Source organism: Fukomys damarensis, unplaced genomic scaffold (assembly GCF_012274545.1).
Source record: "Fukomys damarensis isolate Sample0158 unplaced genomic scaffold, DMR_v1.0_HiC HiC_scaffold_12, whole genome shotgun sequence".
NCBI classification, from domain to species: domain Eukaryota; kingdom Metazoa; phylum Chordata; class Mammalia; order Rodentia; family Bathyergidae; genus Fukomys; species Fukomys damarensis.
Window position 1 is genome coordinate 39,893,078 of NW_022900924.1, and position 26,030 is coordinate 39,919,107.

Here is a 26,030-nt window from a genome sequence, read left to right on the forward strand (position 1 = left end):
AAAAAAAAAAAAAAAAAAGAGTCCTGACCCTGAAAGGCTGAGGCAGGAGGGTTGCAAGTTTGAGTCCCACCTGGACAACTTAATGATTCAATGAGACCTAGTCTCAAAAATGAAAAATAAAAAAGGCTTGGAGATATAGCTCAGTGTGAAGATCCTGGATTCAATCCCCACTGAAAGTAAAGAGTCTTGAATGTGATCAGTGTACAGGGTGCATCTTTGAGGTGTTAGGGAAACCCATCCAGCAGAGGAGAAATGGACCATTTGGACATTGGCCGAAGCATCAGTCAATTCCTTTAACATTCAAAGCAGATCTTGAGCTAACTATATGGTTTCCTTTGTGGTCCTCAGTGTGTGTGTTTTAAGCTGTTGCTCAAACAGATGGATAATTCATGGCAGAAACCTCTACTTCTCTGGACAGTGCAGGGTAATACCTTCTGAAGTGTCAGGATTATCACTGGCAGTTGGTTTCAAGGGAACCCATTTGTGAGCATCTTCTCTCAGTTATCAGGGGCTCTTTGGTCAGGAGGTCGTGTCCCAGCCCTCTGGTGTTCATGACTTGTCTATCAGCCTTAAATGCCCAAGACAGGAAAGAAGTTGCACTGAAGCAGAGAAGGAGTAGAGTCTGAGAGGAGTGTGTGCTGGAGGAGAGTGTGAGACACAGGCCAGAGGCATCCGGCAGAGAGAGCTCTTTACAAGGCCACCACCACCAACAATGACACTCATGACTAGCTTCACATGTGCTTGTAAAAAGGGTCAGGCTCTACCTCTTTGATGCAGAAACTGATACAGAGGAGTCGCCTAAAGTTACAGAGCTGTTAGAGCTCAGAACCACACCACACCATCTGACTCTGGTATCTGCACTCCTGATCAAGGCCCTTCCTTCTGTTTCTGAGCCCTTCCGTGGCTTTTTCAGGGAGAGAGGGGTGATTAGTGGGAGGGTGATGAAAAGGGGTGTTTTAAGTTTGCAAATTGCTCAATAGCATGTTTCTTTTTTCTTTTTAACTTCTGTCTTGTGTTTTGGGTCATTTCTAGAACATACTCTTGTGGACTTGGTCTGCTGCAGACTAAGGTGAAATCTAGTTTTTAAAATATATGCTTGTAGGCTGGGGATTTAGCTCAGTGGTGCCGTCCCTGCCTTGTAAGTGCAAGGTCCTGAGTTCGATCCCTAATACCGGAAAAATAAAAAATATATATGCTTGCTTAACACTTTCACCTATAAAAAAGACTTGCAGTATTTGTTTTGGACCCTGTCATTTCTATTTGTTGAATGCATTTATTTTGCTGCTTGGGTTCAAACTCAGGGCCTCATTTTGGCTAAGCAGGTATTGTACCACCGAGCTACACACCTTGCTCTGTTGAATTAATCTATAAGATTAAATTTCACTTACAGTAGGTAAAATTTTCACATTCTAAAAACACATTTTTATTCTGAGGTTGGAGGATTGCTTAAGCACAGAAATGCAAGGTTAACCTGAGTGGTATAGTGAGACACCAAATCAAAGAAGAAGAAAAGTATTCCTAATTTTTGTAAGCATATTAAGGCCGTGCTTTCAAACATTTTGAAATTGAATATTCTAAGTTGTTTCCCCTTCTGATGATATATTTTACATTTTTGTAACTCTGAGTAAGCTATGTTTATTGACAGTTTATTTGATTTACCATCTAAGTAATCCTTGACACATAATTGCTGGTCTCAATTTACCCAGATAAGATAAGCAGTGTTCTGTGTGGGGTGATATAACTTTAGCTCTAAATAGAAGACTTTTATTTTCATGAACCTGTTTTCCTAGGTTAGAATATGAACAATACTTTGAGAGATTTGGGGTTTGGACTGGCAGGAGAAACTAGTAGTCCAAGGTCCAAGGTTTAAAGTTTAAATCCACAGACTGCATAGTCTGTGTTTTAGGGACAGGCTGAGATGTGTATATCAGTTTTTCCTCCTATACGTCTTACAAGTATCTCTGTGAGCATTGCTGTAATGTGCTGAAAGCCTCAATCTTATTGCTTGCTTATTAATTAACGTTTTAGGCTCAGGGGAATCTGAGGGATGTGTCTGGTTGTCTTCCTGGTGCCTGGGTTAAGCAGAAAGTTCTGTGTAAGCAGCTGGGAGAGATTCAGAACGCCTTAGTCCTCTCTCTAATTTTAGCTAATCTTTGCAGTTGCTGATGGAGAAAATAAGTACAGTGTCCTATTAATATGACAGGTTCCCTAGGTGGTTGCAGTTTTGAAGATTCTTTGGGTGTCTCTATTCTAAAGTGGATGCTTAGAACTATTGTGTCCAACAGCCAGCTCACCCCTGAGAGCGTGTGTTCCCTGAAGGCAGATCTGACTCCTGGTCCCTTCTGGCCTCTCTTTCATCTTGTGAGTGTCCCATAGGGTCACTCCTATTGTCACCGACCCTCTGTCAAGTAGGAAATGTGCTTTGTTTAAGTCAACTCTGGTTTTTATTTTGGCTTTTAAGGAGATGCCTTATTCAGAGCCTGACCTTTAAAGCATTATTGAAATTTGCATCCACACATAAAAGTAGAGAGTAAGTATAGCATCCCATGTACCTACTGTGCAACTTCAGGAATCACCATTCTGCCAATTTGATCCACCAATCTCCCTAAAGCAAATTCTTCCTTTCCCTTTTCTTTTCTCCCTTTCCTTCCCTTCTTCTCCCTTCCCTTTCCTGCAGTATTTTAACACAAAAATCCAAATAGCTTCCTTTTAATCTGAAAATATTTAGTCTCCATCTGTAACTATATCTGCTTTTTTTTTCATTTAACACGAGTGCCATGCTGAAAACCATTTGAAGTGCTAAAAGCACATCACAATATTAACAGCCCTTCTTCAGTATCATCTAATACCCAGTCCATACTCAGATTTTTTCCCTGTACTATCAAAGATACTTTTCTAAAGTCCTTTCCTTTTCTTTTTGCAAGCTCTTGATTTGTTGAAGGAGCTGGATCATTGGGCCTAAGATTGCTCTAAAGATTGCTTCCTGGAGGTATTGCTCATTTGTGTTTCTTATAAGCTGGTAGTTAGATCTGGAGGCTTTGTTAGATTCAGGCTCACCCTTTTTAGAGCCTGACTTTCTAATATCTAGATGTGCATTGAACATAACAATAATAGCATGGGAATTAGAAAGACCTTCCCTTCTGAAATCAGAGATACAGTGGTGTGGGCAGATGGGACCAACTGATAGTCAAGGCATCAGCATGGAGGCTCTGAGTTTCAGCTAAAATGCACAGCTCCTGCTGGTCTGCAGCAGGACGCAGAGGAAGAGGTAGCATCTCTCTGGTTAGGAAGCTCTTGCAAGTAACTGCCAGGTGATCAGCAGTGAGCAAGCAATAGCTTGACGGTTGAACAAAGGACTGAGAGAGATCAGTTAAGGGAAGACAAAGAAATGAAGTGGGCCTGAAAGGGAAGGGGTGTGGGAGGGGAATGAATAAATCTGGGCCACAGTCCAAACATGGGGCTGTTTCTGGTGTTTGTCACCATGGTTTCTGTTGAAATATGGCCCGATTGTATGGCCACATAGTAGCTCAGAGCAGCAGCCAGTCCTTAGAATATACTGACCTGTTGAACTTTGCAATGTGTTAGGGAATGGCAGCCACACCAAACTCAAATCACAGCTTGAAAGAAGTAATGCCAGCATCAGCAGAAGTGAACGCACTCCTGTATGAATGCCTGAACAGAACATGCGCGAAGGTGAAATGTGGTGCTTCCATACTGTTGAGAAGGGAGAAATACTGGCTGGAATGACTTGGAGTGTTGGCTCCAGGGTGTGGAGAAGACTTATGCAGGGTCCAAACCACACTGTCTTCTCTTTTTTTAGCAACTAGTGGGATGGAATCAGTGATGAGATCTAGGATGATGTGTGTCACAAACAACACTAGGACACTAAAGAGAGGGAGTGGAGAGACTCTTCTAGTTATGTGACCCCAGACTAGTTACTTAGTGCATCAGTGGCTCGTTTTCTCCTTCTGTCAAGTAGAGATAATAATGTGTCGTCTCCTAATTGGGTTGGATGATTTAAGCAAAATATACGTGTTAAGAACTATGCCTGGTCCCTACTGTGTGTCTAAGCATGTGGAATAGTGCCTGACATTTTGCAGCACTCAGTAAATAATGTTGAATGACTGCATACATGTCAGCTATTACGCAGAGACAAGGCATCATTATTACATGTTGTGTCAGCTGATACCATGTCGATAAACGCTAGCATTGCTAGCGAAAAAGGTTACGACTTTCAGTTTTCGGGAGGTGTATCGGGGAGGTTTATCAGGGAGTAAAAGTGAATTGCTCAGGTATCTACTGGGCTTCATGCAACCCTGGAACTATTCAGAAAGCTGTGAGTGTGTGTCATGGTCTGTTATGGACAGATTCTAAGACCTTATGTGTCTAAATGATGCCTCTTTGGAGCATTCCGTACAGACTTCTAGCACTGTTTCGGTCCTCTGTAGTATTTCTTCACTTTTATCATAGATTTGTGCATATGTCACTTATAGACTTGTATGAACTCCTAGAGGGCAGTAATGCTATGCATAAAGTATCGGTTAGTAAATTCTAGATGCCTAAGCCAGGTATACTTTCAGCAAGGCAGGAAAAGCCTTCAGGTCGAAATGAGAAGTAGTTGCCCAGGGCACGTGTGTTGGAGACATGTTATGTCTGGGTCTGCCCTGTGGCCACAGGGAGGTAGATAAAGGGACCTTCTAAGCACCCATTGCATCTAGCTGCAATTCCGCAGGCCTGTGGTGGACTCCAGACTGTAGGTATTGACCTGATGCCCATGGTATCTCAAAGAGGAATGAGATGAGTTTCTACCTGCAAAGCACCACAGTCAGGCTGTGGAGCTGAATCCGGAGCAAGCTGAAAATGGAAGAAAGTAGAAGGCGGTTGGTGCTATGAGCCAAATGATGGCCCAGATGGATGTCAGGAGAGGAGAATGTAGCCTGCAAGCTGAGTAAATGGAGGTTTTATCAAAAGTATGCAAGCAGCAGCCACAACATATACAGAAAGGACAGGATTTGCCTCTTTGGGTCGGCTTTTCATGTTTTCCTGAGGTTTGTTTCCCTGAGATCAGGTGTGGGAAGGCCCATGTCTCTGTTTTTACTACAGACAGCCTGCAGCTGGTGTCTGATCTGGACCTGGGTCCCCTCTGTTTCTACTTTGCAAGCTGCATAGCAATCTGGCCATTAAGGCCACTTTGAGTTGAAAGACCAATCTGCCACTTCTCAGATGGTCTTGATTTCCCTAAATGCGGACCAACACGGTGCCTACTTCCTTCCTAGGGTTGTTGTGTTAGTAAGATAACAGGCATCACCATTATTAGCGGGCTGAAGTTGGGTGGGACAGGACACTCAGAAAACGGCGGTGTCTGTCAGGTGCTCACCTGTATGCCTAAATCACCCACAGTGACGTGGAGCTGTCACACCCTGCTGCTTCAGCGCATTTTGGGGAAGATTCCTAGATTTCCAGCCATTTCCTGTGGATTTCTAGTATTAAAAAGTCCGCCATGCGTGGAAGGCATTTTAAAGTGTCTCCCTTACGCCAGGCTCTAGAGTCAGAGAATGTTTTTGTTGTTCTTCCTTCACTTCTTTGCTTCCTCTCTCCTCCTGACCACTCCATCTCACTTACCGTCCCAGAGACTTTACAGGGATCTCTCCCTGATGCCCTGTCCAGCTGACCTTCATAGCCCTCCACCCTGGGTCTTGTCCTGGGCGTCCTGGTCCTGCCGACAGCCCACCTGCCTGTGGGCTTTTTAAGGGAGAGTCCTTTTCAGGGGAAGCTGGCATTCTGAGCTGCTGCCCTTGTTCCTGAGGGAAATTCAGCAACCGGTTTTGCCAGAGTTGCCCTTGCTGCCTGCTCTTCTGTGCTGCCATTCTGGCAGTGACCACCAGGTGAGGGGCAAAAGCCCCACAAGCTGCCCACAGCTCCTTCTACGTTGTCCACAAACAGTACAGAGAGGACTTGGGAGCTCCCTGGGCCATGGGATGCCCTGTTTCTGTCCTGTGAACACCTTCACCTTTCTCAGGAGTTTTATCCCCAGGGAAGCTTGAGGGGTTGCTATGGAGTGCTCCTCTCCTTTAACTTCTGTTGCCTGGGCCCTCCTTCATAATCATCTCTACTGGGCGCTGACATGGGCTGGGACAGGCCAGTTTGGCCCCTGAGTAGCAGGTCCTGTGAGAATGGGTCTTGTGCCTGTATTTAGGAAGTGGAATATTTCTCCGCCACTGTGCTTAGCTTTGAGTGCACAGGAAGAGTCCCAGCTCTTCATGGAGCAGTGCCTGGGGGATGGGGAATCTCCAGGGACTGTTGGCCTTTCCTGGTCATTAGCTACCTTTATTTATTTATTTATTTTGGCTTCAGTCTTTCTTCTGAGAAATGAGGCTGATGGTAAGCCCTTCTCTGGTTGCCACTTGGGGCTGTGAATGCATATGAGGGTATTATACGTCTACTTTATCTGTATACTTTAGCCTCAACAGAATGGGATCTCTCCACGCATGTTTAAGGCCTTTGTCAGCAAGAGTCACCCGGAATTCTCCTCAAACAGACAACAAGATGCCCAGGAGTTTTTCTTGCACTTGGTGAATCTTGTAGAGGTAAGTCTTCAGAAAAGCTCAGAAGGAGTGAGATGTGCCAGGCCCCGGCCTCCTTCTCTCTGCTTGAGCAGATCCCCCCCACCATCCCTGGTCTTTAACTAGGCTCCGGGCAGCTTTCTCTGCTCGGCTCACTTGATGCGGTGGCTCTCCACACCCTGGGCTCCAGATGCTGGTGGATCACTCTGTGCTTTTAATCTGTGCACACTGTAGCAATGCTTGTCAGTTAATCCACTGGCCAGCTTTTGGGGTCTCTGGATGAAGCCCTTTGAGAGCACCATAGTGTCCTGCCACCCTGAGGTGCTCACACTTTGTTCATCATGAAGTTCAATCACATTAAACACTGTATTTAAAAAAAATTGTTGAGAATTCCTGAGCAAAACTTTTATACCTCTTTAACCACCCCCCATGACATGACTATTCTGTGGAAAAGGAGAAAAATCACACCCCTACCCCCTGATAATAGCAACTCCTATAAACTACTGGTTAATATACACAGGTTACACGTGACTTCTCTGTATGTTGTTTTTAAAGCAGTGATTTCCTCTAGTTTGTTATGAACTCGTTGCCACAGCATTGCATATTCCAATATAGCATGATTTCTTTTTTACTTGAATATAATCTACACAAGGACATTTATACAGTTATATCATCCATGCCTTAATTTTCCCAGGAGTTTTTCTTTAATTTTTTTTTTGCCTTGCTCTTTCACTTGGCTCCTTTCCCTCTTTCCTCTAACTCTTTGTATGTCAGTCCTTCTCCTTATGATTTTTACTGACTGCATAATATTGCTTTGTAGATGAACTAAAATTTATTTAACGAAACTGTCAGTTTTGAACTTTAGATAAATTTCAGTGTTTTGCTCTTAAAGTGCCCTGATGAATTGTCACGTCCAAAGGAAATATTTAGTAAAGCCAGCTGTTTAAACTACATTTGTAGCTGATGTTATGCTAGCTTTTATTCATGGCTAAATATTCCTGTATTTACTAACTCAATACAATCCAACCTTCAGAGAAATCGTATTGGCTCAGAAAACCCAAGTGACGTTTTTCGTTTTTTGGTGGAAGAACGTATTCAGTGCTGCCAGACCCGAAAAGTCCGCTACACAGAGAGGGTGGATTACCTGATGCAGCTGCCTGTGGCCATGGAGGCCGCAACCAACAAAGGTAGCGGTTCCAAAGCACAAGAGCAGTCACGTGTGTCTTCCTCTGGGAAACCTTCACGGAGATCACAGGGCTGAGTCTGCGGAGGGTGGAATCAGGAGTGGATCCAGCTGAGATGAGAAAACATCTGGTTTGCACATCTCTTTTCATCTTTTCCTTAGTCCCCATGTGTCTTGCCAGTTTTATGTTGGGTTTATGAGATGAGCCTACTTTAATCCCTATGAATTTGGCCAGCTAGTTGGATTGCAGTCAGTGTAATTTTGGGGGAAATTAATGGTAATGAAACATGTGGAAGATTCTTCAGCGTCATTCATAAGTTGTGCTATAAAGTTGGAGGGAAACTTATCTCCTGGGAGATAGGTTGTGGCAAAACACTGTAGGAGTGAAGCCCATTAGAAAGGTCTCTGGACCTTGGAAGGGAGGAGAAGTCAGAGAGGGATGAAGCAGCTGTGTCGAGTTCTCAGGGGATGGTATCTTGGCCTGTTGTTTGATCTAGTCCTCAGGTAGCACAGACAAATGGTATTGTTTAGAATTGATATATTAGCTCAGAAAAAGATAAGTTAGATGCTAGATTGATCTTCTTTCGCCCAATGGTCATTTTTGTACAGTTCAACATTTGTTGGTTGTCCTGTTTTCCTCTGTTGGTGGGAACTCAATTTATGCTGCGAATTGGACAGCACAATGGTTATGATGATGACTTTAAGATGAAATTCTTCCTATCTTCGGTAGGCTCACACTGCTTTTAATCAGTTTTCAAATTCTTACCCATTATAGGAGGTAGAAATAAGGGGAGTATGTGGTTTGCTTCCTTTTTAGAATTAAGGTTAATTGCTGCAGGGTTAATGATTTACATGTCTACCCAGTTCTACAAGCCTAAATCACAGCGAGAGATTCTCTGGAGATTGATAAATTTATTTGAGAGTAGCTTTGCAAAGGGCATTCTGTAGTAAACTACATATGTATTTGTCTTGCTTTTCTTGTTGATAGGACAAAATAGCCTACACCCACAATTTAAGTCTGGAGAGTTATTTTGGCTCGCAGTTTAGTCCATAGTTGGCTGGCTCCAAGGCAGGATGGCACAGGGGTATAGCAGAGGGGACGCTGTTCATGGCCTGGAGGCAGAGAAGCAGAGAGAGAGTGAAGGGAGGAGCTGGGAGGGGAGATAAACCCTTCCAGGCAATGAATGTCCCTAGTGACTCACCCTTTCCAATCAGACTCCAGTGCCTAACAGCAGGTGTGTAATCCAGTCATCCTTCAAAAGCCCCACTTATGATCACATGACGCTTTTGGGGACATCTAGAAATAAACCATAACAGAATTCAAAGAAGTTAAAGCAAGGAGAAGTTTTTAAAGGTAAATGAGAATTGCTTGTTTTTATAAATAATCCTTGGCTACTAGGACTAATAACAAGTGTGCATTGGTCAACTTTCCCATTGCTGGAACAACATACCCAGCACCCAAGACTTATAGGAAGAGAGGTTTAATTTGGCTGATGGTTGCAGAGGGCTCAGTACATGGTCAACTGGCTCCACAGCAGAAATATCATGGTAGAAGGCCTGGTGGAGCAAAGCAGGGAAAAGTGCCAATAAGAGATAGATCCTCCAAAGCAAGCCATCAATGACCCACTCCTAAGTGGACCCCCATCTCCTAACAGCACATTCAGCTATGAATACTAGTGGATTAATCCAATGATAAGTATAGCTCTCCCATGACTCCGTCACTTCTCCAGAAGTCCCTTAATCTAGTCCAGTTGACCACTGGGAAGGTCTGGCAAAATACCACACCTGATCAACTTGACACCTAAGTAATTACATCTCCTTAAACCATACTTAATTTGCGAAAGAACACACTAACAAGATAATTATTCTGTCTATTATGTGGTAACTATCCTGGGCACAACTAAAAATGCAATGAACCTTTCCCCAAAGTCCCCACAGTTCCAGCACTGCTCAAAAGTCCAAGTCCAAAGCCTCTGAGACTGAAGGCAAACTCAAGGCAGTGAACCCTTGTCAAATAAAAAAAAAAAAAAAAAGGAAATTATGTTTTCCCAATATACAATGGTACAAGTTAAGCATTGTCATTCCCAAAGGGAGGACAGGGGAATAGAAAGGAAAAGCAAGACCAAAACCCAGCAGGGCAAACATTAAATTCTGTAGTTTTTTGACCAGTGTCTGACGCATACAGTAGTGATATGTAAGTTGCAGAAGACATGGGCGGCTGCATCCTTATGGCCTTTCCAGTTGTACCCCATAGGGTCTCTCTCTCTTGGCCTGGCTCTGTTTATTGCTTGCAACTTTGCTTGGTAGAGGTACCATGTGCCTGGTACCTCCAACTTCCTAAGGTGTCTAGGGCAGCTTCTAATTGTCATTCCCAAAGGGAGGACAGGGGAATAGAAAGGAAAAGCAAGACCAAAACCCAGCAGGGCAAACATTAAATTCTGTAGTTCCTTGACCAGTGTCTGACGCATACAGTAGTGATATGTAAGTTGCAGAAGACATGGGCGGCTGCATCCTTATGGCCTTTCCAGTTGTACCCCATAGGGTCTCTCTCTCTTGGCCTGGCTCTGTTTATTGCTTGCAACTTTGCTTGGTAGAGGTACCATGTGCCTGGTACCTCCAACTTCCTAAGGTGTCTAGGGCAGCTTCTGTGACACTCCCATAGCTCCCTGCATTGTCATCTCAGGGCCTCCTGCAGGGATTTTGAAGACCCTGCCATAAATGTCTTGGGTCATTTGGCCTTCATTTCAAATCTAGGTAGAAATCTCCATGACCCCATAATTCTTGCACTCTGCATGCCTGTAGAACCAGAATCATGCGGACAGCACCAAGGTCTGTGGCCAGCGTGAGCTGTAACCAGGCCCCTTGGACCACAACTTCAGTGGCTTCTGAGTTCTTAGATGACTGAACGTGGTGAAATGAACCCTGAGAAGTCAAGTCCTTCTGGAGCAGGAGGCCCAGGGGCTTTCTTTTTGAATGAAGGGTTTATAGTTTTGTACCCTTGAGCCTGCAATGAGTAGGGTCTTCCTGATTCCTGAGATGGCCTCAGGGATCTTCTTGATCAGTAGGAAGTATTTGATTTCTTTTTAAAGGAATCAATCTCTTTAGTGACTGCATGTCTTTGGACCACAGCTTTAAATGTTTCTTTTCTGGCCCAAAATTTAAGTTTTTCAAATCTTTCTGCTCTACTTTTGTTCCTGGTTCTCACTATGAGTATGGCCAAAAGCAGCCAGCAGCCAGCAGCACCTAAACAATGGACTGCCTTGAAAATTTCTCTACCAGATCAGTTAGTCTGTAGCCCTCAAATTCAGCCTCCCACAAATTCCAGAGACATGGGCAAAACATGTTTTTTTTCTTATTGGTTCTTTTTTATTTTTTATCCTTCTAAAGTGTAACTTGCATGGCCCCTAGACCAGTTCCCAGTAGCGTCCTCAATTCCTCAATAGTGTGGAATCTCGTAAGATTAGCCTTTCCTGTCCAAATTCCTAAAGGCTTTCTGGTCTTTGGAGATCCTACCAATACGCCCGTCAAACTGTTTGCCGTATCCTCCCGGGTATCTCTAGCCCACATCTCTGTACCTTTCTAAGCTTCTCTCACAAACCAGTTCCACAGGCTTCTGAACCACACAGTCAGGTCACAGTAACAACCTCATTCGTGGTTCCAGAGGTTTCAGTCCATGTTGTTTTGCTGGCACCAAGGCTGGAACATCATGATAGAAGGGCCTGGTAGAGCAAAGCTCCTCATTTTATGGAGATTAGGAAACAAAGCCCCCAGGGTGGGATACACCAAAGGCACTGCCTCGGTGACTCACCTCCCATCGAGCCCTGCATCCTAAGGGCACATTCAACTAAGGCACTAGCAGCTGAGTCCGCCGCTGAGCACAGGCCCTCCCCATCATCCGTTTACCTCTCCAGGAGTCACTGTAATCAGTCAAGTTACCACTCAAGGTTATGTGGCACGAAAGTGTGAAGGGTCGATAACAGGGCTGGCACCAATTCAAAGATGAACAGACAACTGCTAAAGTTGTCCTTACAGAAGTATTTTCTGCACGAGACAGCAGTGACCCTTGTGCCTGCCTGTAGTTCTGAAGGCCCTTTGTGGTGGTCTTATCATTAGACATAAGCATAAGATCCCCTTCATAGCTTCTCAGCTTTATTTACTTACCTTTGTTGTTAGGCTTTGACAAAAGTGACTCCATTTTGATTCTAACCACATTTTCAGTTCGGTGCTCTTTAACTCACTGTTCTTAGGATGGATAGCAACTGTTTTTTAAAGAAGAGATATTTATAATTTAGTCTCTGGAATTTGGTAGGAACAGCTAATATTAGCATCTTAGATTAGTAAATCATAAACTGACTGTGGGTTAAGGAACGAATTATAAAAGCTATTCCGAGGCATTGTAGGAGAATACATAATTGCAGAGATGTGCTTAAAAACATATATTGGGAGTGATCTTTTTGTTTGCTGTTTGGTAATATGAAAGAATAGGCTGGAATAGTTGTTCAAAATATATGTAGAAAATGGACTCCAGTTAGTTTCCTCCCTTTTGGGAGGTTCCTGGCATGCTCATTTCTTTTTTCTTTAACATTTGATCACTTAAGTAGGGATTGTACAGAGAAGCCTTCCAGATGGTCCCTCTGATACCACACGTGCTGGTAGCCTCCACAGGAAGGGGTCTCACAGTGTTGGCCGTCTTGTGGGGTGTGAGACGGTGCACAGCTAAGGTCCTCATATTCATACTTTTTGGTCCCACAGCGTTTGGAGCCGTGACCAGTGGTCACATAGCCGGTGGAACTGAGGCAGAAAATATGTGACACTGGCTCCAGTCAGGGCCGAGAGCTCAGTTGTAGTTCTTCTTGTTTTTAGTTGTTTTCTTCCCTCTTCTCTTTGTCATTTTATTTTAGGATGGTTTAAAGGTAGCGGAAATATTTTTATTAGAAATATTTTTCTTTTGTGTGTGTATGTCTGATTATTGGCACGATTTGATCTGACAGTTTTAACACCCTTTCTGCCATCACAAAGTGGAGATAGTGGAGGGTACCGGTTAGGGTTTTACGTTCAAATTGGTTGGACATTGATTGATTTTGACCGCAGGACTCAGTTTCTTGGCAAGGCAGTGAAGGGCCTGGGAAACAGTGAGCCTATGGATCTTTTTCAGCTTTAAAGTTCTCTGGTTTGGGTCATGTCAGCCTTGACCTCTGGGCAAACGAAGCACCAGGTTCGTGAACTGAGTTCACAGTTAGCTCCCGTCAGCCTCAAAGGGGAAGAAAAGAGGGGGAAAAAAAAAAGGCCCCATGCAGGCTGTCAGTGCAACTCCCAAGGTGACTCCAAGCACAGCATTTCAGCAGGCACATCCAGATCTGGGAAGGCCACGGAGAGAGCAGCCCAGCCCGGACAGCTTCAGGGAAGATTGTCCAAAGAGTGTTTTTTAATTTCGAGCAGATAAGAGCAATTGCCAGGTCACTCAGGTACTTTTTTCCTCAGATGAACTGATTGCCTACGAATTAACACGAAGGGAAGCCGAAGCAAACAGAAGGCCCCTTCCTGAACTGGTGCGCGCCAGGATACCGTTCAGTGCCTGCCTTCAGGCTTTTTCGGAACCGGAAAACGTTGATGATTTCTGGAGCAGTGCCCTACAAGCGAAGTCTGCGGGTGTGAAGTGAGTGTGGGGTGGTAGTGGGGTGAGGGGGCGTTGAGAGGTGTGGGGAGGGATGGGGTATGCTGTGCTCGGTTGTTCACGTGTGGTAGTGTGGGACTGAGTCATACACCCTAACCGAAACAGACTTCACTTCTGTGAGGCCTGTCCAGTAAGACAGGCTCTTAATATTTTATCTCCTGTGCTAGAGAGAGGGTGCCTAGTTTTTTCTTTTTGTAGAATGCCAAATTATGATTTTTCCTCCATTAGGAAATTGCCTTTTCTTTTATTTTGGAAGTTGCATCCCACATTCTTATCCCCAAATGCTAAGAGTGATTGTTCATGCAATAAAACCACTTATGGCAGGCTTTAATATTCAGATTCCACTGTGTAGTCAAGATGTGGTTTAGAACATGTTTGATTGTGTCCCTACTTAAGGACTAGGAGTCTTGGGGTATCTCAAAGAGGAAGGAAAGGCTTGTGAGCACTGTTCACAAAAGCTGCTCAGGATTTAGGCAATGTTCTGTATTCACATTGTGAGCTGGTATAATTTTTTTTTCTCTTTCTTCTCTCTACTTAATATCTTAATCGATTTGGTATAGTCTGTGCCAGAATACTTTGTATACTGCACCTTATTGGAAAAAGACCAAGTGCTGCTACTTTGAGATGTTCTTTGGCCCTGTTTCTCGGAGGCAAGGGTCGAGTTTTCGGTGGATGGGAAAGAGGCAAGGGTGGAGAGCTGCTGCCGCTGCTGCGACCCCGCTCTCAAACGGCACACAAGCCAAAGCCAAATTCTATTTTGCAGAGCCTTTCCCTCTGGATTCTGTTTTGTTTCAGACTAGAGAGCTTACATTTTATAAATGGGAACAAAACAATTTGTTTTAAACATTGAAAGAGCCATATTAAAAGAAATATTTAGATGAGGATTCATCGAGCGCATTCAGTTATTGGTTTTTCATCCTTGTGTAAGTTTGTACCGGAGGACTGCTCAGTTGTGGTGTGTGGGTGTCTGTGTGCCACGTGTGTTTTGTGCGTGTGCTCGCATGTTTGTCTGTGTCCTTGCAGGTAATAGTTGGTGAGCTGGCATGCTAAATGTGAGAGATCCACTTCACTGTAAGCGTCGGGCAGTTAGAAGAGATCCACACACCTCCTTAGTGGTGGAAATACTTTATTCCGTCGTTAAAAATGGGTTGAACATAGCTCAGACCTTCATCGTTTTCTCATTGTGCTTTTATTCTGATTTTGTATGGGAGATGGAAAGTGATCACAAGACCTGGGAGCCCAGAAAGCCCCCTGTCTGGAGTGCAGATTTCTCCTTTCCCACGACCCTTATCTCTGCATGTGCCCTGCCAGAAAGGAGCCTGCTCAACACGTGGAAAAGACGCATCTTTAAAGTGGGGCTGGGAGGAGTTAGCTTTCCACAGACACATTTTCTGAGTGCTGGGCTAGTGGCCGGAGGAATCCAGATTCTTCTCTTGTGTCCACTTCCCATCTTATCTTCTGTCCTGGGCAAATTCACTACCCGGTGTCCTTCCATCTGTCACGGAGGAATGCCCTTGCTGAGCTGAGTTTCTGCCCAGCACTACCGAGTATTTAGCTGTAAGAGGTATTCTCCCAACTGCCTAGCATCCTTGAGGAGGAATTTCTGCTTTTTGCAGTCTTTAAAGACGATGCTGAGCGTGTTTCCCCCACTTTTCTCTGCATACCTGCATATCCACCCCTATACTTCCTGTCCCTCCTCTTCTGCTTCCTCTCCTTCACGTCTTCTCTGTTACAGGAGATGGGATTACACATGACCTCTGGACCTCAGCATTGAGCTACATCCCCAGACCATTAAAATAATGTTTTGAGACAGGGTTTGGCTAAGTTGTCCATTCTGGGCTTGAATTTGAAATCCTCCTTCCTCAGCCTCTAGAATGCTGGAATTACAGGCGTGCACCACCACACCCAGCTCCATATACTTTTTATATGTGTATGAGAAGAAGTGGTACTGGCTGTATCATAATTGTTAATTGGAAAAATAGTCATTGTGAAATAAAACAACTATCATTTATTACACTCATTGCCACGTCATAAGTTAAGCAACTTCCCATCGAGTACCACATTTAATCTTAGAAGTATGAGGTGGGTACTATTATTCTCCCATTTTACAGATGAAATCAAAGGGGAAATAGTTGGCCACTAAGCAGCAGATTTGGGATCCATCCAGGTCTGACTGAGTTTAGGGATTAAACTTTTTTTAAATGTTAATTTCATTGGTACCTTTTAGGTACACAATATAATGACATTCATCACTGGAATTTGCAGTTTTGCAGAATCCATCTTGGTTCTTCTTTTTTCCCCATCCCCCTGCCCTCCCTTCAACCCCTCCACCCCTCCCTATCTACAGAGACTTTGTTTCCATTTTTTCTTTTTCTTGTGTTAATTCCACGTCCTTCTTTCTTTCCCCTCCCCTCCCACCTCCCCCTTGAACCTCTTCTTAGTATTTCACATTATCTGTTCACACTTTCTTTCTCACACAAACTGTTAATCCTTGTGGTATATAGGCCCCCTCATTTCTTATCATGCGTGCTTGTCTTCTATTCTGTTACAGCCTTGCTTATTCTTTATTATGCTTTATCATTTTCTGTATACTAGTTTTGGAAAAAATAACTAGTGGATTCCTAAAAACTCTTTATTTTTAGCATTGTGGGCTATAACTCAGACTACATTTTGATAATTTGGGATCTTGAACTCCTTTTTTTTTTTTCCAAAGACTAAAAAGCCAGGAAGGGACAACCAGTGTCCTAAAGGCCTTGGACCTAGTGGGTCCATGCAGACCAGATGTAATGGCCTTTCCTAAGATGATCCTGAACGGATCACATCTGGGAAAGGCGTTCGTATTTGGAGTGTTCATTCACTCAGCAAATGTGAGCCCCGCTAGGATACTTTAGGCAGTGAACTAAACAAGACCCGATTCCTGTCTGCCCTGAGAAGCTCACAGTGAAAGGATTGAGAGGGAGAGATTTTCACTTCCTTTTTAGCATTTATGACGAGAACAGCATGGTGTGGGTTCCAGAGCAGACTCCGTGGGCTAGGTGGGTGGCCTTCGAATTTCTAATCTAGAACTTACTGGCATGTGACATTCATTGGCCAAGTGACCTCACCTTCCCTATCTATTAGTGAGGGACAAAGAAAGTGCTGTTTTTATCGAGTTGAGGTGAGGATTAAAGGAACTAAGCCAGGGCTGGGGATTTAGCTCAGTGGTTCCGCTGCTTGCCTTGCAAGCGGAAGTACCTGGAAGGATCCCTAGTACCAAAAACAAAGAACCAAGCCACGGTAAGAGCCTAATACAGTGCCTGACACAGACTTACTCTAGGATGCAATTGTTATTGCTGTCACCTTTGTGTTTCCTTTATTTTTTATTTTTATTTATTTTTATCTTATTGTTATTATTTTTTTTCTGGTACTAGAATCAAACTCAGGACCTTGCACTTGCCAGACAGGCACAATGCCACTGAGCTAAATCCCCAGCCCCTTTGTCTTCTAGATTATATGATTTGAGTATGGTTGATTATCATATTTTCAACATTTTTAGTAGAAAGTGTAGAACCATGGCTTTATTTATTTATTTTTTGTGTTTGTTTCTAGTGGCTGGGTTTTCGGTATATACACAATCTTGATAATTTGAGGGAAAGGGAGGGGTTTTATTTTTTTCTTAATAAAATCTTCATGGTATTTTTGCCTTAACTGTAACTAGTGAGCAGTGTCATTTTAAATAATGTTAATAAGTTGTCAGCAGAAAACATATAGGACCTATTCTAGGCACTTTATATGTCTTTTTCATTTAATTTCTGTAACCACTTTTGGAAATATATTGATTATCCATCTAGGGGCAGCCAGCCTTTTCGCCTGGGCCACACTGAGTGAGGAAAAATTGACTTGGGCTTCACAGAAAATAGATAACATAGTTAATGTATATGTAAAAAGACAAAATTTCCTTTTTTAGGAAAATACTTTTTGTTATAACATTCAAAACAGAGGTGAGCATCCTGTGGGCCATGGATAGGGTGCGCCTGAATTCCTTTTTGTTTTTTTGTTTTTTTTTTGGTGCCGGGGATCGAACTTGGGACCTTGTGCTTGTGAGGTAGGCAGCAGAACCACTGAGCTAAATCTCCAGCCCCTGAATTCCTTTTGAATGATTCACATTCTGACAGTTTTTACTAAAAACACATAGCTTTCCAAAAAACATTTTTTTTTAATTTCAGGAATTTTAAGAATAAAAAAGCATGCAGAGCATAATTTATGACTTTTCTGGATTTGATGAACAGACTTGATATCCCCAAACTGTTATTAATGAGTGCAAAATGTCACTTTCTAGATTAATTGGACTGCGTATGTATGGAGCAGTCACTGAATGTATGATTCAACCTAAGACCCCACAGAGGTTGCAGAGATGAATAAAGAATGTTTACCAGAATGGGCAAGTGCAACGTGGGAACCATCTAGGCTGCTTTTTCGTGCTCTTAGGTCGGTGGTTACCCATAACAAAATGATGGGTTAAATTGTCACCATCCTCTGCCCCAACCTGGCGCTGTCCACTCCCCCTAGGCCAGCGACTTCCAGCTGAAACTTTCACCCAGACATTGACCGCAGGCCAACAGCAGGACTCTGGGAGCTCCTGTATCACAGTTTGCAAATCATCGAATTACCGATGACTTTCGCTTGATTGCACTTTGGGTTGATTACATGGTTTTCCAGATTTTAGGTTAATGTAAGAAGAGAAGGTCAAACAGGTAGTTTTTACATTAGTTGAAGATATCATAATACCAGATGGTAAAATTGAGGACATGGCTACATTTAAATAAAAAGGATGCTAATTACTACTTCCCCAAAGGTTGGAAAACCTAATGAGAAATAACATACATTTCTGGAGAGAGAGAGAGAGCCAGGATAATAATCAGTATCTTAGGACGAGAAGCCTCTGTTTCCTGATCATCTCCCTTACAATGTTGCCTGTAGCCTTCTACCATCCTTGTGGGTGAAGAATATGAAATATAGAGAAGTTATACAACTTGTATACAATGCAGGTTAGTAACAGACCAAGTCAGTGTCCAAAATCTCATGGGCTGACAAATTCATTTGGATTCCTTAGGTGTACACAATTCCTTCTACTGTGCTGAGAGGTTTTTACATTACTTCATGAACACTGCACAGCCCTAGAAATAAAAAGTCCAATTGTTAGATGTAAAAACAGAGCCCTAAGAGGTCAGTGATTTGCTGAGATTTGCGTGGATTAAGAGTATATCCACGTGTTTTCTACCTTTTTTGTCCCAGATCTGCCTGCTATGGCTTCTATTCTACACTAGAGGGCAGCAGTGTATTTACTTTGTGAATTCTGGGCCAGTGCAGTCTAAATAGAAGACAGGAGTTCCAGATTTTTTTTTTTTTTTTTTTTTTTTTTTTGGTAGTGGGAATCCAACTCCAGACCTTGTGAGGCAGGCAGCAGAACCACTGAGCTAAATCCCCGGCCCAGAATCTTTTATCAAAAAAGTATGTGTAGTACCTGTCTACAGCTCATTTTTTTCTTCATGTATGATCATTAATAATCAAATAGAAATGGTTGTCACAATAAGATGATAAATGTGGAACAAATGAGGTCAGAACAAGTATACATTTAATTTACAAATTCAATAATTGGTGTGTAAAATTGTCAAACCTATGTCCAGGCATTTGTCCTTCCTAAAGGTTTGAGGAGAACTCAAGATGTTGTATCTAGGTATTTATTAATTTCAAAATTTAAGAATCAGCTGTAGATAGTTTACCATAGATTATCATGACACAGCTACTCCAGAGATCCATGTGACTGTGAATTTCGTATTTAATAAAGTCCCAGCATTTCCACTAGTCAATCTCAACCAAAGTTAAACTGTACTTATACCAACTCTGTGATTCTCGGTAGGTGAGCGGATGGGGTGTTTCAGGACCACTAGGAGAACTTTACAGACAGATAACGCAGACAATGCCTATAAATACCTATAAGTAATATATTCTAAATTCCAACAAGGATTTTGGGAAAACAAACAGAAATCTAAGATTTCTCAGCAAAGTAAATATAATAGTTTTGAAACAGGCCCCACATCTCTCAAGGCACAGCATTCTTCCACATTACCCATTTTCTGCTTGGGGTGCAGTCAGGACAAGTGAGCAGGTGTGAATGAGTGTGTGCACACCTACGTGACGGTGTGTGTGTTCCTCTTCTCAGGCCGATCATCAGAATTGCAGGGCGGCCTCAGACCGAGCTTATTTTACTTCTTGAACTGTATTCACCATTCTTTTTGCCTTGTTTGATTGATGTCATCACCTTGTGTTTCCCAGAACATCTCGCTTTGCCTCATTCCCCGAATACTTGGTAGTGCAGATAAAGAAGTTCACTTTTGGTCTTGACTGGGTTCCCAAAAAATTTGGTAGGTACCTTTTGCATGTTTTTGCTTAAAACATCAAGCTAACCACTGACACCACCTGACATGTGAAAGAGCCGGAGTAGTTGGCTGCCGCAAACAGTTCCATTTCATTCTTCCCCCGCCACTGTCCCCACTTTTCTCTTTCAAATCGGCACATGTGTGAGCACTGACGATAAAAATCACCACTTGCTTATCCACTTCTCCAAGAATGGGTTCTGGAAGGACTGACTTCTAAGAGTGCTCACGTTATCAAATAAAGAGTGCTTGTCACTGCGCATGCAGATGGCCCGGGTTCCTGGTAAAATGCAGATGCTCATTTGGCCATCTCAGGTGGGCCTGTGATTCTGTTTCTGACAGGTTCCCCCGGAAATGCTGGTTGACTACTTTGAGAGGCAAAGTAGTTGAAGATAAACTTTATCTCTGCCTCTGAGGCATCCAGGTGCAGCTAATGAGATTCACTTACATCATACAGATTTTACTAAGATAAAAACAGTTGCATTAAATGGCAAAAAAGGGGGCGGGGAATGTGATGTCGATTTCCCTGGGCCTGCTTCTTACTAATTTTAACTGCCCTTGTTAGAGGCTCACTTTTCAGACAACATGGAGCAGTGTTTTCCACCAGGGTGGTCCATTGCCAAGCTCCCAGGCTATCCTCCGTGCAGTGCAAGAGGCTACAATTTTACCCACTGCCATTTCTCAAGAAAATACCTCAGACTGTCAGGCTCTCGCAGTTTTTGTTTTCAAACACTCAAGGAAACAAAACAAAGCTGGACGAGGCGAGTCTTATTGCTAACTGAGCACTCATGGAACACAGACTCAGCGGGAGAGCCCTCCCAGGTGCTGCCCTGGTGCTGCTGGTACCCGGGGCTTTGCCAGCAGAAGGGGTCCCGGGGCTGTTCCTGATGCCTCAGGAGACCCTCACTTTTCCTGTGGTGAGGGTTTGGAGCAGTGGGGACTGAAGGCAGGATGCTTATCACTCAGCCACTCTGCAGGACCCTTGAGAGTCCTTGAAGTTCTTGACTTGTTCTGATGGCTTTGAACAGCTTTGAAAAGAGTTTTCTTATTTTCCTTAGCCCTTGAAATTTCTGTCAAGGAGCAAAAATTTGAATCAGATTTTATTGACTTATCGAGTTTAGAAATGTCCTGAATCTTTCTCTTGGGGAACATTTGTATCAGTTTTATTGGTCAGATTTTGTTTGGTTTTGCTGCCCCCTTGAAACTGAAAATTTTTAAAGCCTAGCTTTGTCCTTTGGTTTGATGTTTTAAAATATGATTTTATATACCTGTCATCATAAATGATTTGGGGGACTGTATTTTTCAGGTTTTCTTTGCTAGCCCGAAAGACATATCCTGCACCAGTGTGTGAACTTATTTTTGGTTATTATCTTATTTGAGTATATGTGGTACTCAATCTCAACATGTTCTTAGGCTGATAAATTGGAATTTGAGAAAGTCATCATAAGAATAACTCAGTTAATAGATTTTTAAAAACGTGCCCTAAGGACTAATGCATTGGAGATTCAGTTAATTTTTTAAAACTCCTCTCTTTATTTGTCACCATAGTTAGAATGATCACGGTACTTGCTGTGGTCTGAGGAAAAGTACAGACTCGGTGTTGGAAACTCAAATGCCTCACAAGGACTGAGGAATAATCTAAATGAAAGAAGTAAATTGGGTATGAGAAATACATAGCCGTCTCGATCTGGCTGGGACGTTCCCACTTTGGCTAAGACATAAATTAGAGAAACATTTCTCTGCCCTAAGAATCTGACCAGCACCAGTATGATGTGCAGGGTCGTAGGGTGACGGTGCAGGGGGGTGTCTGTGTCCGACTGTTGCGGACTTACGGACTGCAAGGCGGAGAACAGCTCCAGACAGCTGTCACCAGAGGACCGTGTGCTCCTGGGTTATGTTTTTCAAAATAAGCGTGGAGCTGAATTTTATAATTAATCTACTTATTTAAAACTTGGGTCATATTGCTAACATCTTAAAAATACCAAACAATGTGTTTGGCCCATCGATGGTCTCTGGGTTGCAGTCTGAGGCCTGAGGCTGGACTGATTTGTTCCTGCCCCGCTCTGTACTTTCCCCAGGCTCCCCATTAACCTCTCATTGGTCTTGATGAAGCTCCTGGCCCTGTCATGTGTGTGCTGAAAAGCCTCCGTTAGCTCCGCTTGGATACATGCATGTAGGGTGTGCAGTGCTGGTTTTAAAATGGTGCTAAGTTTACGGAGGGTCCAGTCCATCTAATCTCTCTCACGGTTTATGAACATTTGCAGATGTTTCTATTGATATGCCAGATCTACTTGACATCAACCATCTCCGAGCCAGAGGGTTACAGCCAGGAGAGGAGGAACTTCCAGACATCAGCCCTCCTATTGTCATTCCTGACGACTCCAAAGGTACCAACTCCTGCCGGGGGGGTGTTCTCTACTTGCTGCCCTCCCTTCATAGGAACACCCACTTTCCTCCACTTCTTATGGAGTCCCTGACTGCCTTCCTGTGATGTAGCCCAGCATAGCCATACATCTCTGAAGTGTGGCTGCAGCTGTACACTTATAATGCACATTGTAAGAGGCACAGACCCAGCAGGCGTAGGTGAAATGGACAGATTTTAGATTATGTTGCCTCTGGCTTTGACTGCTTCCCCCACATGGGGGAAAAAAGGGATATTGTTTACCCCCTGTTGAGAAGAAAAAGAGTATTTTTTCAGTAGGCTTTTAGGTTAGCGGAGCTGTGTTATTCTTGGACATCCAGAAGAAGGAAATGCAAAAGGGCGTGTTGACTTTAAAAGCCTTGATCATATTTCATCTCCCCAGTTTTGTCAGTGCTTCATAGCAAGGGAGTGGTTTGAGTTTCTTGTTCACTCTGCAACTGTTAAATTGGTCATTAACTTCAAAAAGGGGAAAGTTCATGCAAGAAATGGTTGCTTCATCTTTGCCCGTTTAAAAATACTCTGAGAAAATTCTTGATTTAATTATTAGCTCAGTTATTCTGATGAAATCAGCTTCTTTCTGGCTTTGCTTGCTCTTTGTCTTCCTAATGAGTTCATTAGGTAGATTAGCTAATAATGAGAGGGTACTCTGGGCCTCTGCCGGAGGCTTCGCATCAGTTGAGCAGTGAGTATTTTTGGTGATTGATACTCAGTGCCAAAGAAGAGAAGTAAGAAAGTCCAGAGAAGCAAAGGGGATCCAAGAATGATAGGCTTGTCTTTTAGATTGTTCTCCAACAGGCAGTCAGATGCTCAACTGCAGAGACAGATGAAAGAAAGGAACTGCATGTGAGACCCTCCGGGTCACACAGAGAGGAGTTAGGAATGCAAGTAACCTCCTTGTAGGGGTCAGAGAAAGGAGATGTATGAGCAGCAGAGAAATGCAAGCTGGTTTATTAGGGCTGCTCCCTCTTTTTCTAATGTTCAAAACAGAACCTTTGGTTTGCAATTATACAGAGTTGTTAGAAGTACACCTAAAGGAATTATTTAGGTTGTTAAGATGCTAATCAGAACATCCTGTTTTATCAGTTCTAAGTGCCTACAGTGTGTGATTTACCCCTTTACTATAAGGACTTTGTGTTGTGCAGGCTGAGACGGTCTATGGACTCTTTCTGGGTGAGGGAGTCTGGGAATGCGTTAATCTATGATTTTACTTTCTGCAAAACTCATCGTCATGGATTGGCTTGATCTCATTTTCTCTTTTCTTCCTTCATTTTCAGATCATCTGATGAACCAAATGATAGACCGTATGTACCTTTTAAAAAGTTTTTGGGTGTCATACAGTCGTTTCAGTCTGACTCATTTTTCAGTGAGAGTTCAGTACAGAGGCCTTGTTCTGTTTGTGTGTATGGAAAGCCTTTCCTGGGTGGGAACAATTCTTTTTCCTGCAAGTTGAGTAAGGAGCAAATATGTGTGTACCAGTGACAGGTGATGAGTGTCCCTGTCGCTCTGCAGTGACCATTAGTATGGAAGCCACCCAGGCCTGAGTGGAAATCTTGCCTTGGCTATTTAAGTTGACCTAGTGGCACTATTTCTTCCCTCAAATAGTTTATTATTTGAGTGGCTTCAAAAAAAGTCAAACCATTGTCTCACACTGCTCAAAATAGCACTTTCTTTGGGTAATAAGGGGGTGAATGGCCACGAAGACAAGATGAAATGGAGAGTCGACTTTTTCCCATCTGAATACCCTGTTGTGCCTGCAGCGGCCGACATTGATGAGTCATCGGTGATGCAGCTGGCCGAGATGGGCTTCCCGCTAGAAGCGTGTCGGAAGGCTGTGTACTTTACTGGAAATATGGGAGCTGAGGTGGCCTTCAACTGGATTATTGTCCACATGGAAGAGCCTGGTAGGTGGTGGGACTAGGACGGGTTTTAGAGGTTGAGACCATCCTCAGTGATGCTAAGCCATGGTCCTGCCTTGTCCCCTGGGAGCGTGTCCCCAGAAAAATGACCTTTTCAGCTCATCATATTCTGTAGTAGTTGGGTGAAGCCACAGTCTGTCTTTCTTCTGACATCGTCATCATCTTCTCCTTCTCCTTCTCCTCCTCCTCCTCCCTCCCCTCCCTTCTCCCCCTCTTCTTCTTTTGAATACAGCTTTAATAAGATATAGCTGGCTGTTCTAAAATACATAATTCAGTGGCAGAACGATCACTAGAAAGATACAGGGTATAATTCCGGCTAAGAGATGATGAGAACTTAAAGTAGAAACCTGCACGTGAAGGAATGGAGGCCCTTTAGTCAGCTTTTTCTTTCATCTGCTTTACTAAGATATAATTCATATGTCCACCCACTGAAAATATACATTCCAATGACTTTGAGTACACTTGTGATTATACAAACGGTATTACTAATTTTAGAATGTTTTTGTCTACCCCAAAGAAATCCTGCACACATTAGGGGTCACTTCCCCATTTTCCTTCTGTCCCTACTTCCTGGTAATCACGAATCTACTTTCTGGATCCATGAATTTGTCTATTTTGGACATGTCATATAGTTGAAATAGTATAACATGAGACCTTTTGTGTCTACTTTCTGTTCCTTACCATAATGTCTTCAAGATTCACGAGTTGTAGGAAGCATCAGTACTTTATTCCTTTTTATGACCAAACTGTATTTCTTAGTGTGGACATATTACATCTTATTTATCCTCTCATCAACTGATGGACTTTTGGGTTGTTTCCACTTTTAAGATTTTATTTATAATTTTGCTGTAAACATTTGCTCGCATGGTTTATGTGGATAGATCTTTTCATTTCACTTGAGTAGAATTGCTATGTCGCATGGTAACTTCACATTTAACTTTTCGAGGAACTGCCAAACTATTTTACAGAGTGACTAAACTATTTTACATTACTACTAATGGTAAATCAGAGTTTCCTTTTCTCTACAACTTCACTAATGCTTGCTATTATCTCTTTTTATTATACCTGTTCCAGTGGATGTGAAGTGTTATCTAATTTTGAGTTTGATTTGCATTTTTAGAATGACTGATGAAGTTGAATATTTTGACATATATTTGTTAGCCATTTGCATGTCTTTGTTGGAGAATTGTCTATCGATCTTTTTGCCCTCCACCCCTTTTGATGGTTCTAGGAAGCCAACCTCAAGCCTTATACATGCAAAGTAAATGAACTACAACCCTAGTCCTCTTCTTTGCCCATTTAAAAATATCTATCTATCTATCTATCTATCTATCTATCTATCTATCTATAAATGAGGTCATTTGGTCTTATGGAAATACCATTTTTCAGTCCAGAATCCTATCCATGTAAAAGATATAATTTGACCTGTTAGACCTGTTTTTCTTCCATGAATTAAAAACAAACAAACAAACAAACAAAAACTCAGTGCCAGTTATGCTTAAGTTTAGCAGAAACAGAAACTGGTCAATATACAAGAGTAAGTGTTGGGCAGTTATTGCCTGGCCTCCGTTTTCCTTCCTGGAAGGAAGAAGTTACTGTCTTGGGTATGCTTTCACATTCTACATCACATATTGCATAATGACTATAAATGGTCCTAGGTGAAGTGAATATAAAGTATTCAGGTCATACTGTTATTTTAAATGACATGCAGAAATGCTCAGGAAATTGGAACATGGAAAAAAGAGCCTGTTTATACATGCCATGGGAAAGAGTTGAATCTCATGAACATAATATATGCTCAAACCCGAGGGAAACTCAGTGTCTTAGTTACTTTTCTCATTGTTGGGACAAAATAC

At 42.8% G+C, this 26,030-nt stretch overlaps 1 protein-coding gene across 1 annotated transcript in view; it reads left to right on the forward strand.

Moving 5' to 3' along the window:
• Usp13 (ubiquitin specific peptidase 13) overlaps window positions 1–26,030 on the forward strand; it is a 109,544-nt gene that overhangs the window by 69,186 nt on the left and 14,328 nt on the right. The window contains exons 11-17 of the mRNA XM_010632461.3: window positions 6,462–6,587; window positions 7,597–7,750; window positions 13,228–13,402; window positions 19,736–19,824; window positions 22,101–22,223; window positions 23,533–23,559; window positions 24,016–24,159. Coding sequence (XP_010630763.1) covers window positions 6,462–6,587; window positions 7,597–7,750; window positions 13,228–13,402; window positions 19,736–19,824; window positions 22,101–22,223; window positions 23,533–23,559; window positions 24,016–24,159 — 838 coding nt within the window. The remainder of the gene's footprint in view (window positions 1–6,461; window positions 6,588–7,596; window positions 7,751–13,227; window positions 13,403–19,735; window positions 19,825–22,100; window positions 22,224–23,532; window positions 23,560–24,015; window positions 24,160–26,030) is intronic.